The sequence below is a fragment of the Nyctereutes procyonoides genome, unplaced genomic scaffold (genome assembly GCF_905146905.1).
Source record: "Nyctereutes procyonoides isolate TBG_1078 unplaced genomic scaffold, NYPRO_anot_genome, whole genome shotgun sequence".
NCBI classification, from domain to species: Eukaryota; Metazoa; Chordata; class Mammalia; order Carnivora; family Canidae; genus Nyctereutes; species Nyctereutes procyonoides.
Genome location: NW_026575142.1, coordinates 17,007,026 through 17,028,978, shown reverse-complemented (window position 1 = coordinate 17,028,978; position 21,953 = coordinate 17,007,026). Strand labels below are relative to the sequence as shown.

The 21,953-nt window shown below is 35.2% G+C and overlaps 1 protein-coding gene and 1 non-coding gene across 2 annotated transcripts in view; one reads left to right on the top strand and one right to left on the bottom strand.

Moving 5' to 3' along the window:
- The window catches only part of BBS5 (Bardet-Biedl syndrome 5), a 27,811-nt gene extending 5,858 nt beyond the window's left edge, over window positions 1-21,953 (top strand). The window contains exons 3-12 of the mRNA XM_055308490.1: window positions 2,849-2,914; window positions 3,587-3,636; window positions 3,768-3,895; window positions 7,823-7,958; window positions 11,125-11,220; window positions 14,120-14,182; window positions 15,807-15,941; window positions 20,044-20,127; window positions 21,034-21,057; window positions 21,210-21,953. Of these exons, the coding sequence (XP_055164465.1) occupies window positions 2,849-2,914; window positions 3,587-3,636; window positions 3,768-3,895; window positions 7,823-7,958; window positions 11,125-11,220; window positions 14,120-14,182; window positions 15,807-15,941; window positions 20,044-20,127; window positions 21,034-21,057; window positions 21,210-21,311 (884 nt within the window). The 3' untranslated portion in view covers window positions 21,312-21,953. The remainder of the gene's footprint in view (window positions 1-2,848; window positions 2,915-3,586; window positions 3,637-3,767; window positions 3,896-7,822; window positions 7,959-11,124; window positions 11,221-14,119; window positions 14,183-15,806; window positions 15,942-20,043; window positions 20,128-21,033; window positions 21,058-21,209) is intronic.
- LOC129498993 (U6 spliceosomal RNA) lies at window positions 4,836-4,940 on the bottom strand. Its single transcript, XR_008662262.1, has one exon. It is a non-coding gene; the product is annotated as a U6 spliceosomal RNA (small nuclear RNA).

Sequence of the window (21,953 nt, the reverse complement as noted above, 5' to 3'; positions counted from 1 at the left end):
ACAAACTTGAATTTAAGGAAGCCAAGGGAAAATTTGGTTGTTCTCATATACAGACTGACAGAAACGTTTATGTGACAGTCCATCCACCAGTCCAGACAAAGACAATGGGTAATAGAACGTCTTTCACTTCATCAGATATCACTGAGTACAGAATCTTATATTAGCACTTTGGGCAAATCACCTCCCTGGCCCCAAGTATCCATTACAGTGAGTACCTGAAGTCTTCCCATTCATAAAAAATAACTGTATGTGTACTCACCTCAGAAGCAATTCCCAGAAAATGGAATTTTACAGGAGTGTGCAGAGCTTCTGGTTAATAAGAAGGTAGGAAAAAAAAAAAAAAGAGGAGGAGGAGGAGGAAGAGATGAGAAGGGCAGTCCTGCCTTCTAGTCCTCTTTCTCCTTCCCTTTCCAACAGTTTGAAAATAACCAAATTAAGGCATTAAGTTCAGGAGACGCATGTTAAAACTATAAATACCCCCAAAGATTAGCGCATTTAATCCATTTCAGCTGTAAATACCCTGACATGAAATTACCAGATTAGCTTTGTACATTGAAGCTGTATAGGAATGAAACTGCCATATTTCAGTATTCGAGATTAGGAAAAACAGGGACAATTTATATTTTGGTGGTTAGTAAGACAGAGAGAAAGTCCATGCCTAGGACACTGGGTTTGTAGCAATAGGATGGAGCCTTTCAGCAAGAAAGAGGCAACGTGAGAATGCTAGAGATTTGTAGGACCAAGAACAGAAAAACAGATAATCAGAATTGGTCAGTGGCTTTACTTACCACTCCATAATTTTTCCTGAAATGCTCTAATAGACAAATACCAAAAAGAATCAAAAGGTGTCCTGGGCTTATAGCCCAGTTATGGAGACATAATGTTACTTACATGAAATAGTGTAAGCAAAACATAAACCAGTGTATCTATAATAAAATAAATCATAAAAATTGGTTTGTAAAGAATTCAAATATTTAAAAAATAGTTAACATTTTGAATGTTTACTCTTTGCCAGTCACTGTTCTGAATCTTTTACATAATATGTGTCTGAATCTTTTATATGATATGTGTAATATCATTTAATAATAATAAAATCAATAGTAAAAAATGAAGCAGATGCTGTTACCTTTTTCTTAATAACGAAACTGAGGAACAGAGAGGTTAAGTTTTGCAAAGTCACATAGCTACTAAGTAATGAAATAAACAGTTTACATTGCTTTCCAAACTGCTATGATCACATTATTCTCTTCTCAGAAATTTTCAGTTCTCTCCAATTCCAATTCTAAATCCCAACTCCACCTCCACTGCTAACAGATTTAAGTCTGAATTTCTTCTTTTTTTTAAGTTTTTATTTTAATTCCAGTTAGTTAACAGTGTTATATTAGTTTCAGGTGTACAATATGATGATTCAACAATTCCATACATCACCCAGTACTCATCACGAGTGCAATGCCTTAATCCTCATCACCTGTTTCACCCAACCCCTCCCTGTGCCCTTGGTAACCATCAGTTTGTTCCCTATAATTAGGAGCTTATTTCTTGGTTTCTCTCTCTATATATTTTTTTTTCTTTGCTTGTTTTGTTTCTTCCACATCAGTGAAATCATATAATATTTGTCTTTTTCTGACTTATTGTGCTCAGCATTATATTCTCTAGATCGTTCATGTCATTGCAAATAACAACATTTCATTGTCTTTTTTTTTAATGGCTGAATATCCCATTGTGTGTGTGTATATATATGTATATATACTACATCTTTTTTATCCATTTATCAGTAAATGGACACTGTATCTTGGCTACTGTAAATAATGCTGCTGTAAACATAGAGGTGCATGTATCCCTTTGAATTAGTGTTTTTGTACTCTTTGGGTAAATACCTAGTAGTGTGATTTCTGGATTGTAAGATAGTTCTATTTGTAACTTTTTGAGGAACCTTTATACTGTTTTCCACAATGGATGCACAAAGTTTTCATTCCCACCAATAGTGCACAAAGGTTCCTCTTTCTCCACATCCTCGCCAACACATGCTGTTTCTTGTGTTGTTGATTTTAGCCATTCTGATGGGTGTGAGGTGATGTCTCATTGTAGTTTTGATTTGCATTTCCCTGATGGTAAGTGATGAACATCTTTTCATGTGTCTGTTGGTCATCTGAATGTCTTCTTTGGAGAAATGTCTGTTCATGTCTTCTGCCCATTTTTTAATTGGATTATTGGGTTTTGGGTGTTGAGTTTTACAAGTTCTTTATAGATTTTGGATACTAACCCTTTAATGGATATATCATTTGCTTATATCTTCTCCCATCCCATAGATTGCCTTTTAATTTTGTTGATTGTTTCCTTTGCTGTGAAGAAGCTTTTTGTTTTTATTTAGTCAGTAGTTTATTTTTGCCACCGAGGCGCTCCAGGAGAGCACTTCTGTGGCAGAGATTAGTGTATATATGAAAGTCCTTTGAGAAATGTGATTTTACTAAATGGCTTTGTAGTTATATTGTCCCCAGCTTTTTCTCAGTTGTGCACATATGACCTGCTAGGACTCCCAGAACAACTTCCACCAAGACAAAAATCCAGTACCCAGTTTTCTCTGTTAATTTGAGTCAAACCAACCTGTTGGCATTGAATACCTGTATCCCTTCCGTAACAGATTTTGTTTCTCTGGGATTCTGAATCATGCGTTGTATACCTTACACAGGATAGATATAAGCAATAAACATATTCAGTGGATAATGTATGAAAACATCTGTGGGAATTATTGCTGTTACTGGCCAGAATTTCCACATATACCTTTTTCTTTACTGCAAACATGGGTCCTTACTTTAGGTAACCTATTTTTTTGTTTGTTTGCTTTTAGGTAGACTCTTAGTAACAAATTTACGAATTATCTGGCATTCTTTGGCATTACCCAGAGTCAATCTCTGTAAGTATCTTTTTTAGATAACACTAAAGGGAAAAAAAAATGCTTTGTCAGGTGAACTTGCACAGTGGCTTTTGATAACCAAAAAAGCCATATCATGAAATACTTAAATTAATAAAAACTTTAGCAATCCTAGACTAACCACAGACTGTACCATTATGCAAAAGAAATGTTTCTCAATCTGTCCACTTTGTCTGTTGGACATACATGAGATTATAGTGTTTTTACACTGAATGGTTTTTGTTCTTTGCTTATCTTTGACAACTTGCTGTGACCTGTTTCAACTAATTCCAAAGAAGGGAGATCTAAATTCTAATAAAACTGCAACCTTTCCATTGTTAATTTTTGTTTTACTTATTTTTTAAAACTATTTGAGATTATCCAGCTAAGCTAAACTTTTTCTCTTGAGGTAATAGTGCTAAGATGTTCAGTAAATATATAGATTTTAGAGAAGCAAACTTCCTTTCACACTGTGAATGTTATTTGTCCAAAGAGGCAGAATTGACTTTCTACTTCTTTTAATTATTTAACTTAAATTTGGAGTAATTTCATAAAATGTTTTAAAGTTGTAATTTATATTTAATTTTTAAAACATAAGGTTCTGTATACACAGGGGTTTTTTTCCTCTCAGTTTATTATGTCATGTTCTTGAAATTCTTTGCTTTTGAATTTTAGCTATCGGTTACAACTGCATATTGAACATTACAACAAGGACTGCTAACTCTGTAAGTCTGAAAAATCTTATTAAAATATATATAGTGAAGAAACATTAAATATTTGAGATTGGACTTTGTTTTCACTGTAAATAAGAAATTGCTCTTGAAATCTGAACTTCTAAATAAATTTGTCCTTACAGAAATTACGAGGCCAAACTGAAGCTCTTTATATACTAACAAAATGTAACAGTACCCGTTTTGAGTTTATATTTACAAATTTGGTTCCTGGAAGTCCTAGACTTTTTACTTCTGTGATTGCAGTACACAGGTATGGTAATACTTTATGGACTATTGAATAATTTTAATACGATTTTTTATCATATCAATTCTATGATTTAGAGGTTCAGAGGATAAAGTGTATAAGTATGGTACTATCTTCTTCCAAGCTCAGGAAATTGCAATATCCTGAAGATATATAGAAGAACATATTGCATTATCATTTAATAAGTACTTTGAAAGTATTTATAAGATACATAAGACTACTGAAGATTCGTAAAAATTTCTACTGAGGATTCTATTAAATTAACTACCAAGGTAGTTACAGTGAAATAGAGAATTCATTCAGTGTAGATAACCAAGTTGGATAATTCAATTAATGAATTAAAAAAGGTCATTTTAGAGGCACCTACATGACTCAGTTGGTTAAGTAAACCTCCAACTTTCGGTTTTGGCTCAGGTCGTGATCTCAGGGTCATGAGATTGAGCGCCACATCAGGCTCTGTGCTCAGTGCAGTCTGCTTGAGTTTCTCACACTTTCTCTCCTCCTTACTCTCTCTCTCTCTCTCTTTCTCTTTCTAAGATAAATAAATCTTTAAAGAAAGAAAGAAAGAAAGAAAAGAAAGAAAGAAAGAAAGAAAGGAAGGAAGGATGATTTTACTAGTAGTAGAAGACATACCCAGGTATTTTCCCTAAAGAGTTCTGTTGTTCTCTTTGCTAAATTCTTTTCATTACCTTCGCCCCCTCCCCTTTTTTTTAATTCTATAAGGAAATGCAGGTTGACATTTTCTTATTTCTAAGATATGTAGAAATGACATATTTGCATATAAATATTCAGATGTAACTCAGCCTTATTCACATGTTTTAAATTGCTTGGCAGGAATATTTTTCTAATGAAATACCACAATTACATTACTCAGTGCTGCACATTGTGCTCATATTATTTCCTCCGAGTTAATCCACAAAGGGTGGTAGTTTGCTGGGGAACTGCAGAAAATATGAAACACTTCACAGATTTGCATGTCATCCTCACACAGGGGATGCTAATCTTCTCTGTATCATTCCAGTTTTAGTATATGTGTTGCCCAAGTGAACACCTTAGCTCTTTATTTTAATCAGCCCTAAGTACTATGATTTTTTAAAAGCTTGGCTAAGATGACAGGCTTATTATACATATATACAAATTTATACTCACAAAGAGAAATACATATACTGTTTTAATTTGCATTTCTTTATTACTAGTGATGTAGAAATTTTTCTTCTTTTTTTTGGCTATTTATAGTTTTCTATTATAAATTTCTAAATTGGGATGCCTGGGTGGCTCTGCGGTTGGGCATCTGCCTTCGGCTCAGGGCATGATCCCAGGATCTGGGATTGGGTCCCACATCGGGCTCCCTGTGAGGAACCTGCTTCTCCTTCTTCCTATGTCTCTCCCTTTCTCTCTCTGAGCCTCTCATGAATAAATAAATAAATCTTAAAAGATAAATTTCTAAGTTATACCCTCATCTGTCATATATGTTGCAAATTTATTTCTTAGTTTTCTAGTTTGTTATTTGATTTTGCATTTTGTTGATTTTTTTTTTTAGATTTTTATTTATTTATTCATGAGAGACACAGGGACAAAGAGAGTAGCAGAGACACAGGCAGAGTGAGAAGCAGGCCCCATGCAGGGAGCCCGACTTGGGACTCGATCCCGGGTCTCCAGGATCACTCCCTGGGCCACAGGTGGCGCTAAACCACCAAGCCACCCGGGCTGCCCTTGTTGATGATTTTCAAATATACATAATGGTTTACATTTTTTGAGATATAATTCATGTAACAAAATTTTAAAGTTTAAAGTTTGATAATTTCAGTATCTTACAAGATTGTGCAGCTATTATCACTACCCAATTGTGGAATATTTCTATCACCCTCTAAACAAACTCGTATAGCCCTATAGTCTCTATAGTCCCTCTCTATTCTCTCCTCTTCATAACCCTTGGCAACCACTGATTTACTTTCTTTCTCTAAGGATTCCCCCATTTGGGACACTTAATATAAATGGAAGCATACAACATAGTGGCCTTTTATATCTGACTTATTTTACATGCATAATGTTTTCAGTGATCATCTATGTTGTAGCATGTATCAGTGCTTCATTCCTACTTATAGCTAAATAGTTTTACATTCTATGAATATATTTTTTTACTTACTAATCATTGATAAACATTTATATTGTTTCCACTTTTTAGCTACTATGAATATTTTTCAGTTCTGTTGGACATATATCTAAACTCTAGCTCTTTATTTCACTTTACTTAGAGATGTAATATAAAGAGAGTATGAAGGGAGCATAGAAGCTGCTTTTCTTCAATAGTATAAAAATAAGTGTTCCCCAAGAAATAACTCTTATCACATTAGTAGTTTCTATTTTGTCTGCTGGTTAAACATTGATGATTACAGCACTAAAGGAAATTAAGATTTATAGACAAATGTTTAAATACTCCTCTTTCACAATTTATATATTAGGTTAATTAAGTACCTAGTTAATTAAGTAAATTTTTACTTTAATTAAGTAAAAATCACAAATTTAACAATTTTATGATGTATATAAATGACTTCTGAAGTTATTCAGGCTAAGAAAATCCTTTAGTTTTATTAAATTGGTAAATTAGCCTGTAATTTTGTGGGGTAATATGATAATTAATAAAATGTTATAATAAAACTCATCCAAAAATTATAGTAAAACTAAACGGGGGTACTTGGGTGGCTCGGTTAAGCATCTTGATTTTGGCTCTGGCCATAATCTCAGGGTTGTGAGATTGAACTCCACAATGGGGCTCCATGCTCAGTGGGGAGGGTGCTTGAGATTCTTTCTGTTCTTCTCCTCCCTCTTGCTCTGCCCACCCCCCATTTGTGCTCTCTTTCTCTTGTTCTCTCTCAAATGAATAAATCTTTAAAAAAAACTAATTAACACTAATAACAAATACACAATTTTCTTTTGTATTATTAGTAGGAAGGCATGGAGAGAAAACATATTTGTGTGTGTGTGTGTGTGTGTGTCTAACTTGCACACAGATATACACTGTCCTAGGGTTCCTTTTGGAGTTGGTACAGATTCATTCCAATTTTCTGTATAGAGTGTAATGCTTTCAGTTGCAATGAGAAAAGTAATTGGACTCCCAACTGTGCCTTTGACTAAAACAGAAATGGAGGGAAGCATTGTGATAGGAAAAATAATTTCCATGTCTATTATATGCAAGCATTTGCATGTTTCTCATGCAATAAAATGTTTTTCTCTCTAAGCTGTTTTTCAGCTTAGAAAGAAAATCTTTCTTCTCATTTGTGCTGTATGATATATGTCTTAAAAATTATATTTCTAGGGACACCTGGGTGGCTCAGCGATTGAGCATCTGCCTTCGGCTCAGGGTGTGATCCTGGATCCAGGATCGGGTCCCATATCAGGCTCCTTGCAGAGAGCCTACTTCTCCCTCTGCCCGTGTCTCTGCCTCTGTGTGTGTGTGTGTGTGTGTCTCTCTAATGAATAAATAAATAAAATCTTAAAAAAAATAGACTTCTAAACATAGGTTACTTAGATAAACCATGTAAATACTACACTAAAATGATAAAGTCTTTAAAGACTGTGACACCAAAATTTATTGAAAAGCAATTTTTTAAATTTATTGTGCTAAGGAATCCCTGAGTGGCGCAGCGGTTTGGCGCCTGCCTTTGGCCCAGGGCGCGATCCTGGAGACCCAGGATCGAATCCCATGTCGGGCTCCCAGTGCATGGAGCCTGCTTCTCCCTCTGCCTATGTCTCTGCCTCTCTCTCTCTCTCTCTGTGACTATCATAAATAAATAAAAATTAAAAAAAATTTATTGTGATAATTATTTGAGTGACTCACATATGTATTAACAACTGTATATTTTAGTAGATAAGTAATCATAACCTAGGAAAACCACATTTTCAGTTTGGATTGGTCTTTCTTCTTTTTTATAGAGCATATGAGACTTCTAAAATGTATCGTGATTTTAAATTGAGAAGTGCACTAATTCAAAATAAGCAACTAAGATTATTACCACAAGAACATGTATATGATAAAATCAATGGAGTATGGAATTTATCCAGTGATCAGGTATTGTACAAAAAGCTAATGAACCTTTTGGGTCCGTCATTTTTCCATTTATCATTGAGTTTGTATATTCACTTAACTGTTAAAATTAACATTATATCTCTTGATAAATTAGCATTATAGCTCTTGATATAAGATAATATTCTGATTTTCATATTTTTATGGTTTTGTGTTCTTTTTAGCAACATTTGTTATACATAGAATTTACAGCTGGATTGATCCTTAGAGGTTATCTAGTTCAGTCTTCATTCACTTACAGATTAAAAAGTTAGGCCCCAAAGAATTAAGTGACTTCATACATCTGGTTTATCTAAGAACTATGTTCTTCCCCACATGCTGCGCATACCCTACCCTCCACATCTTGATAACTTATGCTGATGGAAGAGCGCCATGGGGTGGACAGTCATGGAAGCTTTTCAATCTGGTCTTTATGGGAGTGGCTGGCCAACTCAGTCAGAAGAGCATGCTACTCTTGATCAAGGTTGTGAGTTCAAGCCACATGTTGGGTGTAGAGATTCCTTAAAATATTTTTAAAAAAAAGTCTGGTCTTTATGGAATTAAACATACAATTCATTTGGTGATTCCTACATTCATTATCATAACTTCTCATTTGCTCTTGAAGCTATAACCAGCTGAAACATATAAGTTGGAATAAGTAACACATCAATTTCTAAAGAAAAATTTTCTCTTACCTAAGTAGTTTTCAGGCTTTGTGTATATTACAACCTATGTTAGACTGATAACCACGGAGGTAAAGCTGTAGCATTTGAATGAAGAGCTTCTTGCTAAATATTGAATCATAAACTTAAATTGTAATTAAATTCTGCTCATTTGAGAAGTTCTAGTTTTAAACTCTGATAATGGTTCTAAAGTATATAGACAGCTCTACATCTAAATAGTCCTCGTCAGGAATCAGTAAGCTTTTTACTCGAAAGGGCCAGATGGTAAATATTTTAGGCTTTGTAGGTCATTTCTGTCATAACTTCTCAGACTTGCACTGTAGTGTGAAACTAGCCATAGCAACAAGTAAGCATGGCTATATTTCAATAAAACTTGACAATGGACACTGAAATTTGAATTTCATAAAATATCCATGTTTCATGAATTACTATTCTCTTGACTTTTAAAGAGAATAATTTAAAAATGTAAAACTTATTCTTGGTTTCTGGCCATACAAAATGAGGCAGCAGGCCGGATTTATCCCATTGACCATAGTTTACAGATCCCTGGGACCTTAGGTCATAGCTTAGATGTCACTTTCTGTAAGCTTCCTTCTGTGTGTTGCTTATGCAATCTGTACTTAATTACCACTTCAAATTATTCCTGCTCTGGGAGTGCCTGTGTATCTCAGTGGTTGAGTGACTGCCTTTGGCTCAGGTAAGATGGGGGTCCTGGGATTAGTCCTACATCAGGCTTCCTGCAGGGAGCCTGCTTCTCCCTCTGCCTATGTCTCTGTGTCTCTAATGAATAAATAAGTAAAACCTTAAAAAAATTATTCCTGCTCTAAAATGCAGAGCTTGCCTGTACCCACATTAGATTGTAGGCTTCTTAAGGGTAGGGGTGGAATTATTCTGTTCATAGTTAGATCCTTACCATCTAGCACCAAACCTCACAGTTTAAATTAATTAAGATTGGATTATCAGAAGTATTTTACTGAAAATAGAGATGTTATTGTCAACCTAACATGTTTCCCGAAAATAAAATATGCCCTCTTAATCTTTTAAAAAGATCCTTGAGAGTTTTGCAGGTTGCTGTCTTCTTCTAAAATAAGAGAAAAGAAGTGGTGACATAAATAATGATTGCTTGTAAAGTTAGACTTAGTATTATGTAATGGGACATGGGCCAGGAATAAGGGAGTTAAAATTTTTGTATAACAATTTTTTGCAAGACGAGAGTAGAGGAGGGAAATATACACTTACACGTGTGTTTATTAACTTAATTATAATTAAGAAATAGGTGGTCTTGGGACACCTGGGTGGCTCAGCGGTTGAGCATCTGCTTTCAGCTCAGGGCATGATGCTGGAGTCCTGGGATCAAGTCCCACATGGGGCTCCCTGCATGGAGCCTGCTTCTCCTTCTGCCTGTGTATCTGTCTTTCTCTTTCTGTGTCTCTCATGAATAAATAAATAAAATCTTAATAAAATAAAATAAAATAAAATAAAATAAAATAAAATAAAATAAAATAAAATAAAATAAAATAAAAAAGAGGGGGCTCCTGGGTGGCTCAGTTCGTTAAACACCTGCCTTCAGCTTAGGTCGTGATTTTGGGGTCCTGGAATCGAGCCCACTTCGGGCTCCCTGCTCAGCGGGGAGTCTGCTTCTCCTGCTCCCCTACTCTCGCTCTGTCTCTCACTCACTCTCTCAGATAAATAAATAAAATCTTAAAAAAAAAATAGGTGGTCTTTTCTGATGTTTCACACCTGGCCATCCCAGAAGAAAGCTTTTCAGGTTTTGGGTTTGTAAGTTAATGTTTTATACCCAATCTCAAAGTATAAAATAAATTCCTCTGGCAGTATATGGTAAGAAGGAGGTGGAGGTAAAGGTAGATAATGATAGAGATAAAAGGTAGAGGTGGCTAATTTTAGTACCATGTATTATTAGGTCCTAAAGATTTTTTAGACCATTTAGCTATCACACTGGAGTAATTTTGAGTAGATGTTTAGGGGCCATATAATTGGAAAACAGTTTTGATTTATAGTAGTGTTAAAGAGCCATAAAAATCTCTTGTGAACTAATGGGGGTTATCACATGTTTTGTCTTTCTCTTACCACAACTCCCTTGTCTTATGCCAGGTTTTGAACAATAGTTGTAATAAGATCTGACACTTGCAGAATGCTTACTATGTGCCAGACACTGTGATAAGGGCTTTATTTATGGGGGTTATTTAATCAAATCTCCATTTTACATGGGACACAGTGCATCAAGAACAAATTTTCCCATGGTCAGAAAACTGGTAAGTATTGATGGTATAAATTTTTAGAATCTAACTTCAGAATCCAGGCTTTCAGTCATCTAATTGTTCTTCCATCCAGTGAATAATGAAGTCATTAATACTCCGTGATACTCAGTTCTAGTATTCTCTGCTACCATGATAATCAGAACTATTCTGGTGTTTAGAAAATAAAGAGTATTCAAACAGATGGTCATTGATATATCTCATATTTTCCAGGGAAATTTAGGAACCTTTTTTATTACCAATGTGAGAATTGTGTGGCATGCAAATATGAATGACAGTTTTAACGTCAGTATACCATATCTACAAATTGTAAGTACATGTATTTTGCTGACCTTATTTTAATGCAGAATGAATAATTTATGTTCAGTAATTACTACAATTTGGGCAGCCCCGGTGGCACAGCAGTTTGGCGCCGCCTGCAGCCTGGGGTGTGATCCTGGAGACCTGGGATCGAGTCCCACGTCGGGCTCCCTGTGTGGAGCCTGCTTCTCCCTCTGCCTGTGTCTCTGCCTTTCTCTGTGTCTATGAATAAATAAATAAAATATAAATAAATAAATAAATAAATAAATAAATAAATAAATACTACAATTTTCAGGATTAAATGAATTCTTTCTCCCTTTTTAAGTGGCAGCAGTGTTGCTGAGAGCAGACTTTTAAAATGTTGATAATTTGGAACACCTGGGTGGCTCAGCAGTTTAGCGTCTGCCTTCGGCTCAGGGCGTGATCCCAGGATTCGGGATCGAGTCCCACATCGGGCTCCTTGCATGGAGCCTGCTTCTCCCTCTGCCTGTGTCTCTGTCTCTCCCTCATTGTCTCTCATGAATAAATAAATAAAATCTTTAAAAAAAATAAAATTAAAAAAATAAAATGTTGATAATTTATAATTTCAACATAGAAAAGACCCAGTTGTACTTACATTCAAGGGAAATCCAACCGTTATCAATTTACTATTAAGAGAGAAATATACTGTATTTTAGGGGCACCTGGATGGCTCAGTGAGTTAAGCATCTGCCTTCGGCTCAGGTCATGATCCCAGGGTCCTGGGATTGAGCCCTGCATCGGGGCTCCCTACTGCTTCTCACTCTTACCCCCCCACCTTCAAATAAATAAAATTTTGAGAAAAAAAAAAGAAATATACTGGATTTTAAAGTTTTTAATAGTCACCATGCAGATTAAGATGTGTCAGTTTTTTTGTTTTGTTTTGTTTTAAGATATGTCCTTCTTAGATTCCAGTCAGAAGGCTACTAAGGTTTTCCATAACCTTTTTATGAAGCAGGTATATATAGTGGTTCTTTGCATGGCTTTGGCACACAGATCACACACATTGTTTTGACTCTGTTGACACTTTCTGCTTTTTTTTTTTTTTTATCATGAGAGAGAGAGGCAGAGACATAAGCAAAGGGAGAAGCAGGTTCCATACAGGGAGCCCGATGTGGGACTCGATCCTGGGACTCCAGGATCATGCCCTGAGCTGAAGGCAGATGCTCAATCACTGAGCCACTAGGCGTGCCAACACTTTCTGCCTTTAAAGCCAAAATGAAGGGGTGCCTGGGTGGCTTCAGTTAAGTGTCCAACTCTTGGGTCTCAGCTCAGGTCATGATCTCATGTCTGTGGGGTCAAGCCCTGCGTTGGGCGCTGTGCTCAGTGCAAAATTGGCTTCAGATTCTCTCTCCCTCTCCCTGTTTCACTCACTCTCTCAAATAAATAAATAAAATCTTTAAAAATAAAATAAAGCCAGAATGAATTCTTCAATTCTGTGAATGAAAAAAAAATTCTGTGAATGAGCTGTTTTCACTATATTCAAATACAGCACGTAATACAAGCTGGATTTATACAACAGATTTGGTTAAAGGAATCAAGATAGGTTTTAGTGATAATGATTTTAGCTTAAGTTCAATTAAAGCTGTTAAAATCCAGAGTAAGAACTAACTACATCTGAGACTGATTTGTTTTGAGAGTAAAAGTGGTTCTTTTTGTCTTCTGTTGCTACTACTATAAGTATGTGATTCAGTGAAACAAATAGTAAACTCTAATAAACTGAAGAATTTCATTTTACATAAGGAAATTACATTTAGGACCCTAGTGCAAGTTAGATGAAACATAGAAATAGCCAATGAAAATCCTGTGTCGTTTTTCTATGATAATTGCCCATATTGTGGGATATAAGTAGTCTTAACACTAAGCAGTTTCATTAACAAAAATTTATTGAGTAGACACAATGTATGTGATGGCTGGAAAATGTCCTTTTTTAAAAGACCTTTTAGTTTACAAGAAGGATGATTCTTTGCAAACTATTCCCAAGCCTATCTTTGGCTAAATTGTTTGATATCTGAGTTACTTGAAAATGCCAGATCATTCCTTTGCCAAATATTTAGCACCTGCTCTGCTAGGTGCTAGCGATATAGACATGAAGATCATTAACAAGTACACAGTTCCTGTCAAAAAGGAGTTTTCAGTCTGGTAGAGATTAAGCAGGAAATCCTAGAATCTGATAGGAAGAAAATGGTTTCTGGCCATCTAAAGGAAAGGAGGAATATATAAATATAACCGTGGCTGGGAAGATAAGACCGAGGCTACATAGGTATTTGATAAACTGATGTTTGTATTGTTCATTGCTGTTTTGTATGATTTACATACATTGCCTGACATACTAAAAAAAAAATTACAGAGTAGTAAACGACCTTGTGCTTTTTGTTCTTCAAATAGGACGCTTTTTGTTATTTAAGAATACAGTTACCAACCATGGCCCCTGGAATGAATCCAGCCTGGTCCAAACAACTTGCAACCTGATATCATCACAGTCTGTCACTAGGACAGTCATATTCATGTGACTTTTAAAAACCAACTCAGCCTTGGGAACCACAAAAGACACTGGCTCTCCAGTACTAAAAGATTGCTGGCCTCTGGTTTAAAATACTCAGAAAAGTTTTTAGACTCCCTGATTGTGGGGGATATGTGAGTCATAACTTTGTGCGTATTTCAGAGATGTCTTCTTTGCATTACCTTACAAGTTTGCTGCCTACTTCTAGTATGAACATTTTCATTTATTTGATCTCTATGGGAATATAATGAAAGAAAGAGGGAGAATTCTGTCCTTTAGATTATGTACACAGTTACTGTGTACAAGTTGAAAACTTGTTTGTGCTGAAGAATCACTACTATCAGATCCTAAAAGCATGCATTTTCTTCTTTTTCATTTTACATCCAGCGTTCAATCAAGATTAGAGATTCAAAATTTGGTTTAGCTCTTGTCATAGAAAGCTCTCAGCAGGTAAGATATTTTATAATTGTATTAATCTTTAATAGATTTTTTTAAACTATGACAGTCTCTATTTTTAGTTTTATTTATATCGTAAAGCAGTTTATATCTAAGAAGATTGTTAGTTGTGACATGAACTTAAATAAAGAGTTTAAAGTCATATATAGTAATTGTCCACACAGGAAGAATCTTATGTTTCTTTGTTGGGTAGACATAACCATTATTATCATTATGATCATTTTTAATGACAAAGTCACTGTACTTTTCATGCATGATCTCAGTCTTTACACACCCTATGATACAGTTACTATTTCTCCCCATTTTATATTCAAAGGAAACTGAAGCCTAGAGAAGTTAGGAACCTTGCCCACAGTCTCACAACTAGTAAGTGGTGAGGATAGGTTTTGATTCAGGTCTGACTGATTCACAAGAATGTCATTGAATAACACAGTCATATACAGATATACACACACATGCCACTGGGATTTTATACTCTCATATGCAGATTATACTGTATCTAATTATAGTTGCTGTGCCTCATTAGGCCAGATCTTTGCAGAAATACATTTAAATAAAACATTTACTTATTTGTAAAATTACTGCTCTTCTAAACTCTAAATGTAAATATGAATGTCTAACTATTCCTTTCCCCTTGCCTGCAGATTTGTAGCTTCCATTTACTGAGTGCTTAATGTGTTCCAGGAACTGTATCAAATGTCATATGTACATTATTTTATTTAATACAACAATTTGGTAACTCTATGGTTAGAAAATTGAGGCTTAAAAGATTAAGGAAAGTATATTTCTCAGCATCATGTAGTTAGTAAATTTGTAAATTTCTAGTTGTAAAACTATTTGAACTTGAAAGTAGGGATCCCTGGGTGGGGCAGCGGTTTGGCGCCTGCCTTTGGCCCAGGGCACTATCCTGGAGACCCGGGATTGAATCCCACGTCAGGCTCCCAGTGCATGGAGCCTGCTTCTCCCTCTGCCTATGTCTCTGCCTCTCTCTCTCTCTGTATGACTATCATAAGTTAAAAAAAAAAAAATGAACTCGAAAGTATATGCTTTCAACCTAAAGCATATGGTCTCACCTTTCACAGTATGCAATTTAATTTTTAACACTCTTTAACAACAACCTGTCATGGTCAAGTTTCTTTCCTAATTCTTCAAGGAATTAGCCTCAGCTGGGCCATTCCCTTTCTTCTTTTACGATATGGTCTACTCCTTTTCAAGGTCTAGCTCAAAAAAAACTTAGTTCCATTGGCCTTCACAATCTACAGTATTTTTTTATCTTAAAATACCACCTTTGATAGTTACAGATGAAATGATGGGATATCTGGATATGCTTCAAAATAATCCTGAGTAGGGAAGGGGAGGAGATTTGGGAAAACTGCAGGTTAAAAAGTTGACCATATGTTTCTATTTGTTGAAGCTGGAAGATAACTACATGGATACTTATTGTGCCCTTTTTTTCTATTTTTGTGTATGCTTTACGTGTTTCATCACAAAAATCTTAATTAAAAAACCAGCTTACCTGTGGTGCTCTGAAATAAGGACATTAGAGCTAGTTTATCCTATACTGTGAATACCATTCCTCAGGCTTGTTTTTTGTTTTTTCATTATTTTTTTCTTACAGAGTGGAGGATACGTTCTTGGCTTTAAAATAGATCCTGTGGAAAAACTACAAGAATCCGTTAAGGAAATCAACTCACTTCACAAGGTCTATTCTGCTAGTCCCATATTTGGAGTGGATTATGAGATGGAAGAAAAGGTAGTTTGTTCCGTATGTAAAACACAGGGTTTGCTGAATTGCTTTTACACAATCTATGAAATTCAGATATAAACACACTGCCTACAGTTTCATTCTGAACCGTGTTTAAAGTGATTCATATACAGACTGTGTTCAGTGAGCGTGACCTCTTGGCCATCTGCAGTTGGCGCCACCTGTCTGCTCGCTGGTTGCTTCGTCATTCGTTCCCACCCTTCTGGGTGAGCAGTTTACCCAGAGGTATCCATGTGCAAGACTCCGCTGATGTGGACAGATGTCAGTCTCTCACTCTGCTTTACTTTTATTCCACTTCTGCCTCCCACTTGCATTTGGACAAACCTTACAGGCCTCACAGGCACCAGGCTTTTCCCACAGAGCCCCACAGTACAGCAGCTCCAGGAGTCTGCTCTCTCCGTGTGCCCTGGTCCACCCCCTATTCGTCAGTGCCTGTGCCATACCAGTTATGAAATATTTTGAATATCACACCCACGTGTCTGCTCTTTACCTTCCTCATGACTGCCAGATTGGTTATAAAATATGTTTAATATCATGTTCATATTTCTGCTCTTTGCTTTCCTTGTGATCTCTGGGTTTTCCCCAAATCCACCCCACTCTCCAGGCACATCATCCCTCCTTTGACTTTACTCTTTAGCCTCTTCAGCGGGGACCCTTGTCATCTGGTCTGTCACTGGTGTCCTCACCAGCCACTGCATTATCGGCTCTATCAGTGGTACTCGTGCTAGAGGTTCTGTCTCTGGTGCCCTCAATGACCACTCTTATCACAGGTTCCCTTGCTGTCTGTTCTTTTGCGGGCACCCTCACTATTATGGTGCCCTTGCCACCCACTCTTTCAACAGCATCGCTGCTGGTACTCAGCATGTGGAGCCCTATCACCCATATTATCTGTATCTCTTCTACTCTTGGACTGCAGCGTGTGACCAGAGGAGATCAGGAAATACGCTGGGCAGCTAAGTTCAAATTCACACTCTCTGACTTCAAACAGACCCTTTTTGCCCAGTAGCACTGCTTGATTGTGTTTTCTCTCCCTGTAATATTCTCTATATATTCATTCCCCTTCCCTTCCAGCTTAAACTTCTCTCTGGGTTGCTGTGCTGTGTTATACATACACTCATGTTTTCCATGTCTTAATCATCCTTTTATGTTTTCCTCCCACCCTGTGCTGCTTTCACCACTGCTTTTCACTCTGCCTTCTTTGTGTATTCCTTTGCAGTATCAGCCCTCCTTCAGTTTCTTCAACCTATACTGTTATAGATGACTCCCACATCTTTTATTCTGGTCTTGACGCATTCTCTCAGATCAGTATGGTTCTAAATATTCTTGAGTATTTTCACATAAATGAGCATTCCAAATAACCTAAATTGAATTTTCTCATTTAAAAGTTTATCCTGAAAAAAAAAGAAAAAAAAATAAAAGTTTATCCTGGGGATCCCTGGGTGGCTCAGTGGTTTGGCCCCTGCCTTTGGTCCAGGGTGCAATCCTGGAGTCCCGGGATCGAGTCTCGAGCCTGCTTCTCCCTCTGCCTCTCTCTCTGTGTCTATCATAAATAAATAGGTAGGTAGGTAAGTAGGTAGATAGATAGATAGATAGATAGATAGAGATAGATAAGATAAGATAGATAAATAACTATCTTATCTATCTATCTATCTTAAAAAAATAAAAGTTTATCCTAGGGGTGCCTGGGTGGCTTAGTCGGTTGGGCGGCTGCCTTTGGCTCAGGTCATGATCCCAGGGTCCTGGGATTGAGCCCCATGTCAGGCCTCCTGCAGGAGCCTCCACTCTTCTCTGCTTGTGCTCTCTCACGCTCTCTCAAATAAAGTCTTTTTTAAAAAAAAAAAAAAAAAGTTTATCCTAGTAATTTAATTAGGTAAATAATTTTCCAAGTCTATAAGATACACTGAGACTTGAGTATCTCAAACTTGGCACACCTAAAATGCTATCATTTTTCTCAAAAGCACCATCCTGCTGATGTATCTATTTACTTATTTTCCATTTATTTATATTTAGCATTAGTAAAGTCAGCTGTGCTCAAAACCTCAGAGATTTCATTTTTTATGTTCCTGATTATTTTATTTTATACATTCAATCATCCAGTCTACTCCCTTTTTCTATTCCTTTCTTTTCATTCAAACTACAGTTATTGTTATTACTTTTGCTTCCATAATAATATTGTAGAACATGCATGGTCCTTGGAACCTGGCAAGCCTGACTGTAGTCCCAAATTCACCATTAATTTGTAATTCAAGGCAGATTTGAGCTTCAGTTTTCTCATTCTAAAATGAAGATAATCGTTGTCACGAAATTATTGATCATATCCATGAAATACCAGGCACATGAGTGCCTCTACCTTTCATTTCTTCTCTTCTTTACTGGCCCCCAGTACATAATAATAACCAGCATGATAACTCACTCTGTCATCTCATGTAAGCCCTTACTCCAAAGCTACCTCTTCAGGGAGGTCTTCCCTGACTACCATTTAAAACAGCAGCCTCCATCATTTTTTTGTTCCTTATCTTTGCTTGCTTGCTTGCTTGCTTTATTTTTAGTAACACTCATCAGTTTTCTCCACTATAAATAATCTCCATGAAGTCAGGTATTTTCATCTATTTTCTTTAACCACTATATCTCTAGCACATAATAGGGCTTAGTGAATATTCATAGATGTTGAAAGACTGCTTTGAACACCCTACTATTCCCATTCACTGCTCTAAGAACTTTATATGCATCATTTCATTTAATCCTCCCAACCGTACTATGAAGTATAGTATTATTATTATCTTTATCTCACAGTTATAGAGATGAGACTTAGCTAGGTTAGGTTACTTGTTCACAGTCACACAACTCAACGTGGTTGAAACATTGAGGCTATCTTCAGATGAGGGGATCAGATCACTCTTGTCAAGCAATACACTTCTACTCTACATACCCTCCCACAAATTAACTATAGATAAAGTCTGAATTCTTTGGGCTGGTATTAAGGAATTTCAGTAGACACCAGCTTACATCACAGCCACCATGTCTGTTTATGCAGGCTGCACACTGCCCAACTATAAAAACATAGTACACATAGACTACTGTGAATGATGCTCGTTGGGATTTTTCAATATGATAGCCCTGCATAGCTGCTTCTGTCTCATTGGACTCTTATTCTGACCACACTGGATTATTCATCATTCTTCAACCACGTTCTGTGGTTTCTCAGTTTTGTTGATGCGTGGTTCCCTCTGCCAGAAATACCTTTTTCCCTAATCCTACCTATGGAAGTCACTGTCATCCTAAAAGATGTAGATTACGTACCAGTCTTTTCTTCATAAAAGTTTCTGGGATTCACAAGCCACAAGTTGTGCTGTCTCTAAACTTTTTATTATAATAGATATTGCATTTGTTACAACTACTTTTCAAGGGTTGAACCTACTTTTCATAGGTTGAACCATGATATTATTAATATTTGACCATTTCTGACTCACAAAAATGGCAATTTCATATGTTTCAACCTAATATTTAGTTACTCATAATTGTGTTTTATCCTTTGGTCCACTCCCCCCGCCCTAGATTTTATAGTTAATTATATTTATTATAATTATATTTATCATAATTAATCAGCACCATATTTTACTCTGCTTTACTATTGGGATAGTCCATCTAAATCTTAGTTCTTTTACTTTTCACAAATTCTATTTAATGACTATTTTGAGTAAAATGAAATTGAAAATTTGCTATTATCCAAACTTAGTTTTTTAAAAAACATGTGAAAGAAAATAAGATAAAGTTCACTGACAGTTTCTTCTCTAAGGATATCTCTATCATATTAAGATTAGTAAATTTGTCATTTTAATACTTCTGATGATATTGACTTCAGATTTAAAAGCTTAGGTTTAACTGATTTATTACTAAAGTTAGTTTTAATAGAATATAAATGTGATTTTTCTAAGACTTGAGTAGTTTTCAATTGTTTTATACTTTTACAAGTATTTACAATTCTCACAGCACATTTTACTAAAATTATTTGTTTAATTAATATTGTCTCCTTGATGCATTTTATTTATTTATTTTTCCTTGATACATTTTAACGTCTACTGATTTTTAGCCTCAGCCCCTTGAAGCTCTGACGGTTGAACAGATTCAAGATGATGTAGAAATTGACTCTGATGATCATACAGACGCTTTTGTGGTGAGCATGACAAAATACTAAATTTATTATGATTATTTTATCTGAGTCAGATTTAATTAAGTAATGGCTTAAATGTGTAAAACACCATGGAACTTGGAACTTTTGAGAGTTATCTTAAACATGAGTTGGAAAGTAATTTTTTTTAAGTTAAGGATTTTTTCTTTGTGTGAAATTACTTTTAAATTACCAAACTAGGAACTAGTTTGAGAACAAAATAATTCAAAGGATTTCAGATCTCTGAAAAAATTTTCATACCTTAGAATAATAGAACAGGTTAAATAGTTAATTTAAAATCTATAGTTTTCATAATTAATCTTTATAAGATGGACTTCCTTTCAATTTATTGGTATATGATCTTAAAAAGAATATTTGAACAATGAGCTTTCCTGTTTCCAAATTTGTATTATTTCATAGCAAAAATAATGTCAATGCTTTCTATGTAGTGTAGTGTATAAATCTGACCAATATACCTCTCTGGAAATAAATATTTTTAAGCAAGTCGAAATTAGTGTAAAATATTTAATTATAAAATACAGGATTTGCTGACACATTGAAGTACTGATAGCTTTTTGTTTTGCCAGCACCTTCTTCTAAACAAAAGTAGAGATGACATATTATAGCTTCTAGGTCATTCTTTTTATCTCCTTTCAAGTTAACAATCCAAATTGTATACTTATTACAAAACAAATATTTTGGAGCTCAAAACATAACTCTTGTAATCATTACTAATGATTGACAGAAGAAGTGAAATCTGCTTAAGTAAAGATTAAGTGCTAAGACCATTAGAAAAACTGTAACAATGTAAAATACACTTAGTTACATAATTGTCCTGTAAATTACCCGTTCCTTAGTTCACTAACCTATTATATATCAAGTATGTGAAATATAATTTTCTTTGTCTTATAGGCTTATTTTGCTGATGGCAATAAGGTAAGGACATTTTATCTATAGTATATGAAAAAAACTTTCTATATTCCAACAATTTAGTATTCACAAAACTTATGTGAAACCTATTTTTTGTTTTTTTCTTCTTCCTTGCCCACCTTCTATATTCCCATCTCATCCTCTTACCTCCCAAAAAGCAACAAGATCGTGAACCTGTATTTTCAGAAGAACTGGGGCTTGCAATAGAGAAATTGAAGGATGGATTCACCCTACAGGGACTTTGGGAAGTAATGAGTTGATCTTGAGTTGAACTGGATTTCTATTTAAAGATAGCTCAAGATTAAAGATACTAGTCGCCTGCCATAAGGCACGGAATAGTTTTTACATTTACAGAAAAATCTTTTAAGAAATAATTTTTTAATGATTAAGGAAAAACTCATTTATCTAAGATTTTATTGCCACTTTTCTAAAAATTATATTTAAAATTGTAATCAAAATGTATCTGGTTTGTAAATATGTTTATTTTGTACCTAATGCTTGTAAATTAGTGCAGATATTAAATGACTGTATCATGTTGGCTTTAATAAAGAATTTATGCAGCACCATTTAATGTTTTGAAAGTATTATTTAAAAGAATAAGATTCTATTATGGAATAATCAAAATACTGCTTTTTTAGTTATAAAAATCTGGTTTAAAAAATTATCAAATAGCTCCAAATGTAAGTCAACTCTCATAAATTCAACCCTTAAACTTGTCATGTCTAAGTGATCATTTCTGTAAAACCTAAAAATTACATTAACTCTGGAGTATATCAATCCCTATGTAATAAGTGTTTTGGGTACTATTTTATAAATGATTGCAATATAGTTTTGGGAAGAATACATTTATTTTGTAAAGAAATAGTTTTAAATAGTTTGTAAATAAATAGTTCTTTTATTGA